Source organism: Vollenhovia emeryi, unplaced genomic scaffold (genome assembly GCF_000949405.1).
Source record: "Vollenhovia emeryi isolate VEMERY1.0 unplaced genomic scaffold, V.emery_V1.0 DF939321.1, whole genome shotgun sequence".
NCBI classification, from domain to species: Eukaryota; Metazoa; Arthropoda; class Insecta; order Hymenoptera; family Formicidae; genus Vollenhovia; species Vollenhovia emeryi.
In genome coordinates this window covers 19,087-27,986 of record NW_011967045.1, presented here as the reverse complement: position 1 = coordinate 27,986, position 8,900 = coordinate 19,087, and the positions used below count along the sequence as shown (strand labels likewise).

The window sequence follows — 8,900 nt, the reverse complement described above, 5'->3', positions numbered from 1 at the left end:
TGCCTATTAGATACACCTTCACTTCGCTTGAAGCGAAGATCAGATCCTGCCCGAATTTTCTTGCAGCACCGAGGATAATTCTTACGAGGATAACGTCCCTGTAATAATTGTAACAGAACGCAATAACCATGGGTCCGGCGAGTCCGAATAACGCCATTGCGCAATTCACTTCCCCATAATTCCGTGACGACCGAAGGAGAAGACGTTGGAGCCAAGGGCGGTTCGGGGCGCCATTGGGCGCAGCATCCGGCCTTTCGCGTGGGACACGAGCCCACGGCCAATCCGGGTCCCGGGTGGCCGACTTGCTCCGGGACCGCCCACGTGGGGGGACGCCCGTTTCTGACCCTGTCACGCCGCGATCAACGTCATCCGCGGTCCAGATTCCGCTCCCGTGCCGTGCGAGGCGAGCGGCAGTCATCCGAAAACACTTAGCGGCGCATCATAGCGACTCGGGGCCCCGACGTAAGCCTGTTACGCGCCGACGAAGCGAGTCTAAATAATTGACCCCTCCGCGGCGGAATCGCGCAAACAATTTACATCCGACCGTGTAAATATCCGCGACCTCGGCGTCGCGCTTACTGGAAGGCGGCGAAGGTCCCCCTTCGGGTGACGGGGGTCGTTGCTCCGCGGAACGACGGGATCGGCTTGATGTTGGTTTTCGCGTAAAGCACATCGCGTGCCGATAATTACGCCGTTCTTGTTTTCTCTTTTTTTTTGGTGGAATCTTCTGTGTCAGCGCCGCGCGTCATTCGAAGGGATCATCGCCGAGCGTGGTGCGTTCGAGGATTGTGGTACTTGTCTTATCGCGCCGTGGAAATCCGAAGGATACACTCGCGCGTAGAATGTACGCCGCGGGCGGGCTTTGACGGTCGGGTACCAGGAGCTCTCGATGGACCAGAGCGTGATCGTGCCGTCGGTGCGCCGCGACGCCGGCGCCGACGCCGACAGCGTGCGGCTGAGCATGAAGAACGAGTCCGACGCCAGCGGCCTGCACCACCAGCAGGAGCACACGGTGGTCGTGCACCCGAACCCGCCGACGGTGGCCGCGCGATCGGCGGTGCTGCCGATGAGCGCGGGCAGTTTGCCCCAGGAGACGAGCCTGGAGCCGCTCATGTGCAATTCGACAACTAGCGAGATTCAGGCGAGGAAACCAGGCGCGCGGCGCCAGGAGAAGCCGCCGTACTCGTACATCGCGCTGATCGTGATGGCGATCCAGTCGAGTCCGGGCAAGAGGCTGACCCTCTCGGAGATTTATTCGTTTCTGCAGCAGCGCTTCCCATTTTTCCGCGGCACCTACCAGGGCTGGAAGAACTCGGTGCGCCACAATCTCAGCCTGAACGAGTGCTTCATCAAGCTGCCCAAGGGCCTGGGCCGGCCCGGCAAAGGTCACTACTGGACCATCGACCCGTCCACCGAGTACATGTTCGAAGAGGGTAGTTTTCGGCGGCGGCCGCGCGGCTTTCGGCGCAAGTGTCAGGCGTTGAAGCCGCAGTACCATCCGCAATATTATTCGGGCGCCGGGCCCGGGGTCGGCGTGCAGGCGCCCGGCCCCTACGAGAATCTGACCACCGGACCCGGCGGCATCGAGTACGCGAACGGCTACCAGAACCAGTATCAGAACTATCAGGAGTACGCCATGTACGCGCCGAGCGCGACGGTGTCCGCCGACTGGGCGTACCCGGAGACTCCGGCGACGTACAAGTCCGGGCCGTCGATAGCCGAGGTCACCTACAAGACCACCGAGGTCACGTACAAGACCGGCAGCGAGCCGACCCCGTCGGTCTACAGGAACGGCGAGCTGGTGACGTTCAAGAGCGAGCCCGGCGCCTTCGGCGCCCGCGGTCAGGATCAGCTGACGACGTACAGGCCGCCGGCCGACGGATTCCCGACGGTGAAGGATCATCATCCGCAGCATCACGCCGATTACAAGGACGAGGCCATGATGGGTTACAAGTGCGCCAACTCCACGCCCACCACCCAAGCGCCCGGACAGGATTATTACGTCGGTTACGGCCTCGCGGGGGTCAACAATGCCGCCGGCCACGTCAACATCACCATGCAATCTATGCAGGAGCAACCGGGGGGTAACAGCAGCCCTGTGACCAACGTCAGTTCGCCGCACAGCGGATGTCAGACTCCTGCCGTGGATCACGGTAGGTCGCGGTCTACGCCGCGGTATCTTCGATTCCGCTGCGTATTCTTAATTTGAACAAAATTGTCTTATCTTCTCCCTCCCCTCCAAAGTATCTTCTCTACAAAAGTAATGATATCATTAAATGGCACCAACTAAACTGAATATTTACGCAAACTAGGTACTTTATTATTTTTTATATTAGAATGTTATGTCCAAACGATATCAAGCATAAAATTTTATCGGAAGAAATAAAGGAAATAATATTAATATTAATCTTAGATTCCGCTGCGTACTCTTAATTGTCATGTTGCAAATTGCTAAAAATGAGTTACAATCATTTTTAGAACGGCTTCTTTGCATCACACCGTGCCGCGGATCACGGTGAGTCAAGGTCTACGCAGTATCTTCGATTCCGCTGCGTATTCTTAAAATTGTCACGTTACAAATTGTTAAAAATGAGTTGCAAACATTTTTAGAACAGCTTCCCCGTGTGGAAAATCAAAGTCATCGGTGTCCAGTGATTGTCTAATTATTTGGAGTTTTAACTCATCACTGTCTAGTTTTATTACCTCATAATCGGGTATAAATGTAACGCTTTTTTATGCGGGTGGTAATCCCAGATAGCACAAAGATGAACATAAGTTCATAGAGAATTCATTTTAAAGAAAACATACAGAATTAGAAAAATGAATATCTGAAGAATTCTTGAAGAATTAGTCTCAATCAGTTCGTCTTGAAGTATTCTTCTGAAGTTCATTATAATGAATACTTCGCGATTCAGTACTGTGAATACTTTAAGAATTTATGAGGAATTATTTGTCATGCGCGAGTATCCGCTAACCGCCATCCGGACGTTCTTGTGCAGCGTGTTACCACGTGCAATATTTTGTGTGCGTAACGTTATGTGCAATTAATTTTGTGCAATAGTTCTATTGTGTAAAAGAAAGAATCGAACGACGAGAACCGAAACGGAAGAATCATCCGATTGTCAACGAGCTTCGATTGAGAGTATCTCACTGTTGAGTGAGAAATTATAATAATGGTGTAATGTTACTGCATATTAGATGTGTACATACATTGGGTAAATATTTTGTAATCCTCTTTGTTCTAACACTATTCCTTGAATCCCCTTGAATTCATAAAGTTTACATTTATTGAATTCGAGATGAATACTTTAAGAAGTTGTCAGGAAAACGATTTATGGTGCATGTAACTTCCTCTGTCACTCTTATTGTATTCTTCTTTGAATTCCTAAAGAATTACAATTTAGAAAAAGAAAACTTAAAGAATGCTTTGTGAATTCAGTGTGCTATCTGGAATGTTGCAAGCGTTATCTAATTATTAGGTAAGAAAGAAGTGTCGCTGCTATACAAAATTTCTAGATAGTGTCTAGAATTTCTAAGTACTGTTGTCCCACAACTAGATAACTAAAATAGCTCGTGGCTGACTAGTAAAAATTACTTAAAAAGAAGATGAAATTAATGGTCTTGAATATCTCTTAGATATTCCAGATTACAACCCCGAGTGGGAGAGGCAGGGACTTAAATTTTTCGTCATTTACCTGCACTTGTAATTCCAGATTATTGCTGTAAATTATGTCATTATCTGTATATTCTATAGATTATTAAATATTTTTATTACCTCCTTTGTGACCATTGAAAAAAATCCGTGGCGTGTATCGGGATTCGATCCTGAAATCCTTGTGTTACGAACCATGTAAGTTTCTCACTAGATCAAAGTCAATTTGATGTATATGGTAATACAGAAAGATTAAGCTCTTTCGTTCAATGTCATGGTGAACTCCAAGTAACTATCTTAGTCGCTGGTAAAAATTTTTAAGTATAATATACATAGAAAAATCAGGCAAGTAGTGCTAACACCATTAGGTAGGTATTCAATGCCATAGTAAACTCCAAATAACTATTATATCTAGTCACTGGTTAACTATTTAAAGTATAATATATATTGAAAAATCTGGCAAATGACAATAACACTACTAGCTAGATATTTAATATAGTCTACACTAGCTAGCCAGTAGCATTTGGCTCACAAGGGGAAGATATAGGTCCGTAGGCTGGGATTTGGCTGAATTTTAAATATGTTGTTCTACATCCCCGCCAATAATAAACGGTGCAGTAACTCTTGCCAATGGGCATTGGTTTAGAAATTAAATTATTTTTAAATGAGCCACTTGTGTAATCTACCGAATCGATAACACGTTTTTTAATTTAGCCGCGTGGACGGGCCAGTAAGTCGAGCGACTAGAATGCTGGAGGTCTCGAGTTCGAGACCGGCTTTTTTCCATTTATTTTATGGTAATATATTTTTTGTATGTATATTAATGCTATATTAATCCTAAACAAATTTTTATTTCACGAATTTGCATATTATCTGCGGAAAGGGTCATTTTTATTTAACGAAACAGAATATAATTCACCAAGAAAAAGTTTTATTAATATTATATGACATGACACATAATATGTATTCCAAATAACGTTGCTTCGAATTGCGAAGACATGTCTGTCATGGAGTGTGTCATATTAATAAAACTTATTTCTTAGTAAATTATATTATGTTTTATTAAACAAAAATGACCCTTTCCACAGATAATATGCAAATTCGTGAAATAAAAATTTGTTTAGGATTAATATAGCATTAATATACACAAAAAATATATTTACATAAAATAAATGGAAAAAAGCCGGTCTCGAACTCGAGACCTCCAGCATTCTAGTCGCTCGACTTACTAGCCCGACCACGTGTCTAAATTTAAAAAATTAACGTGTTATCGACTCGGTAGATTACGCACGTGGCTCATTTTAAAATAATTTAATTTCTAAACTAATGTCCATTGGCAAGACTTACTGCACCGTTTATTATTGGGGAGGATGTAGAACAACATATTTAAAATTTAGCCAAATCCCAGCGTAAGGACCAATATCTTCCCCTTGTCAGTTTAATGAAGCAGTTTTCCACACGGGTCTTTGCATCATTACGCCGCGGATCACGGCGAGTCGCGGTCTACGCGGTATCTTCGATTCCGCTGCGTATTCTTAATTGTCGTGTTGCAAATCGCGAAAAAAATGTTTTAAAAGCGCGAGCGTAACATAATCCGCGAGACCGCAGACGCGAATTTTCTTCGAACGACGCGAACACATTCAACGAAACGAAATCCGTGCATGCGACCTCTGAGTTCTCTTTGCATCGCGAGGACAACGTTGACGGGTTCCACGACGTCATTCAGGGGCCATCTGGAAAATTGGAGACAGTTTACGACCTTTCAGGCGCCGTGTCCTGCAAAGTGAAACCACGAAACGAATATTCTTTCGAGCCTCCCATCCTTCCTCTATAACCAAAAATTTCATGGGCCAGGTCAAAGTTCGTCAGATGCGTAAAAGAGGTGAATTTTAGAAAGACAGAATTTTCACTCGATTGGATCTACTCAGCTGAAGATTATTCTCGTGTCTGATTACTTTCACATTTTAAATTGTACACCAGGGATCACTGACGCCTTCCCGCATAAATTTCTGCACGTATCAGCACATTTGTACATTTTGAATATAGAGGAAAGTCCCCTATTTTGAGACAAGTTCCTAATACGAGATAGCGGGGTTTCCGTTAAATTAACAAGCATCATCTATGGGTTCCACCATGAATTTATTGCTTTTGAAGTGAAATCTGTTTAGTGGAAAATTCATTGTTAGATCGTGTAATCGTCGCGGGAAAAGATTTGCGATTGAATTTGGACGTTGAAAACCTGCTATCTTACAGAAGCCTATCTCATAATAGAGGACTTCCTCTACATACGTGGAAAATATATGCGTGTTCTATCTGTACCTAAATTCATACTGGAAGGCATCGGTGATTCCTAGTGTACAAACGTATCTGACATCGCTTCAGTTTAATTTAATTTAAAAAAAGTTACGCGTACGATGCTCAATAAATCTGCAACGTGTTAATACGCAATATCGTAAAGTATAACATGGCAAAGTGTATTTAGATAATTTGTATTAGTAAATAGTTAGAAACGAGATATTTAGATAATTTTACTTGGCCGTAATAGCGTGTTAAAAAGATTAATATCACTGGAATACACAGGATGGGTGGATACAGCGCACGTCGTCGCCGCTGACAGAAACGATTAACCGAGGTGACGTCCCCGTCACGCCTATACGACGCTTGGGGCTCGTAACTTGTACCTTGTAACTTAACACGTGTAACCCGCCGTAAGACTGAGGCGTCGAGGCGTCGTTTCCTTTTCTCGCGAGATTAATTTAGTCAGCGTCCGCGCCCGACAACGCGATAATAAAACGCTCGTTAACACCGGCGTTTTATGGCGACGGTAAAAGAAAAACACTTGACAGTTTTCTGTACGCGAGGCAAATGTGGATCGCACTTACCGGACATGCGATACCTTGTTTGCAATTGTACTACAAATTTCCTTGGAATTTTCTGCGTCGATACCGTTGCATTTTGGTAAAAAATCCTTTCTTTGATAAGCGAAGGAGGTTTGACAACTAGACAGATGCATCGTGAAAATAATCACTAAACGCGCGTAAACTGCAACGTTTTGCCTCCGCAGCGTAGAGCCTCGTGCTAGCAAGTGCGCGCTCGAATCGTTTATCGCCTAAATATTTACCGGAGGTATAAACGAGGTGACTTAATTCGGCCTTAACCCTACGGAGAATGGAGCACCGTAATATTTACGGTGTTAACTTACCACCAGCATGTCGAGATCCGCAAATTGTTCATTTAAACCCTCGTAAGTCTCCGGTCCAATCTTAAATTCCTTTCGATATTATCTGATCTGATGGTTTTAAGGCCGGTGTCCACGATTCTAGAACTTGGTCCAAGTTCTAGTTTCGAGAAATGTAGCCAAGCTTTTATGGAATAGCTGCAAGTTGATTATTGGCTACACATTTCTCGGGACTAGAACTTGGGCCAAGTTCTAGCATCGTGGCCACAGGCCCACAAATCTCGAATAAAGTCGCGGTATCTTTTAAAGAAGGCTACATGCTTTTTAAGAAGGAGAATGAGACTTAAAGAGCTGCTTTTCAAAAGGAAAGAAATTGTCAGATTATGTATTATAGAATATTCACTTGGGCAAAATTAAAATTTAATGTATCCGGGAAAAATTTCAAGCGTATTTTATTTATGTGAAATTTGACACCATGCGTACAACGTGTCCAAATTTGGGTAAAGTAATCGGCGAAAAATGTTCATGGAGCACCGTAATATTTACGGTGTTAATTTACCAACAGCATGTCGAGATCCGCAAATTGTTCATTTAAACCCTCGTAGTCTTCGGTCCAATCTTAAATTCCTTTCGATATTATCTGATCTGATGGTTTTAAGGCCGGTGTCCACGATTCTAGAACTTGGTCCAAATTCTAGTTTCGATAAATGTAGCCAAGCTTTTATGAAATAGCTGCAAGATGATTGGCTACACATTTCTAGGGACTAGAACTTGGGCCAAGTTCTAGCATCGTGGCCACAGGTCCACAAATCTCGAATAAAGTCGAGGTATCTTTTAAAGAAGGCTACATGCTTTTTAAGAAGGAGAATGAGACTTAAAGAGCTGCTTTTCAGAAGGAAAGAAATGGTCAGATTATGTATTATAGAACATTCACTTGGGGAAAATTAAAATTTAATGTATCCGGGAAAAATTCCAAGCGTATTTATATAAAATGTGACACCATGCGTACAACGTGTCTAAATTTGGGTAGAGTAACCGAGGAAAAATGTTCATCGGCGTGTTTCTATGGTTCTACAAATATCCCGGTTTGCGAACGGTCTAATCTCGATTAAGGAGGGTAAGTCTCTTCCCTCTGTATCTCGATACAACGCGGGATCGACAGGAGATAAACGCCGCCACCCACGCTTCCTCCACCGCAGACTTCTTCTTCTTGTTCTTCTTCTTCTTGTTCGTCTTCCGTCAGTCACAGTGAAGTGTAAACGAGATCGATCCACACAGACGCCACGTAGGCACGCCTTTTTACTCTTCTTACACGCCGCGCTCTCCGTATATTTCTGGAGCGCGATCTCTTTACTCCGAACTATGGCCTGTTGTGCCGGTATTCGGTTAGAAGCGACTTCTGTGCTCCTTGAAAGCCAGCATCCTCGCGCGGGCGCTGCCGAAGAAGAGAAAAAGAAAAAGAAGAGGGAGAAATGGCGCGAGCACAGTCGAGAGCATTTGGATCCATGGAGAGGGATTTTGACTGGCAGCAGCGCCATCGGACCACCCACGTGGACGACAGGCGTCGCGACGTCGAACCGAGAGAACTCGTCGATCTTCGAGGAACGACGTGACGCAATTTCAAAATTTTCAAGCCTCGAGAAAGTCAAGATATTGGAAGGGATACCCAAAGGATTAAAAATTGACTCGACGCGAATATTTCGAAAAGCGAGAAAGAAAAAAGGAATAGAGAGAGACTTTTTGAAGGGGGGATCAAGCAAATCTGTGATCCACTTGTGGAAAGTAAAAATTAATATGTGAAAGAGGAAGGAAAAAACAGAACAAAATCGAGACACGAGTGAAGTGGCCGCTCGAGAGGAATCTACTTGAGAACTGGCGGAGCTTTAGATTTATGGATGCCTGCCCAAGTACCAATTTCTATCGTGAGATCTTTCGTTTCTTTCCACCGTTACTCTTACACCGTGTACAGCCTTAAGTAGCAAAACTGGACGAAATCTTATCCGGATACGTAGAATGTTTGAAGATCGGGATCAAATATTTTTGGAGTTCACACTTTACGTTAAAATGAAG

The 8,900-nt window shown here is 44.4% G+C and overlaps 1 protein-coding gene across 1 annotated transcript in view; it reads left to right on the top strand.

Annotated features, from left to right (window-relative positions):
• The first annotated feature begins 433 nt into the window (after window positions 1–433).
• The window catches only part of LOC105558686 (forkhead box protein O-like), an 11,794-nt gene continuing 3,327 nt past the window's right edge, over window positions 434–8,900 (top strand). Inside the window, exon 1 of the mRNA XM_012006508.1 lies at window positions 434–2,153. Coding sequence (XP_011861898.1) covers window positions 890–2,153 — 1,264 coding nt within the window. The 5' untranslated portion in view covers window positions 434–889. The remainder of the gene's footprint in view (window positions 2,154–8,900) is intronic.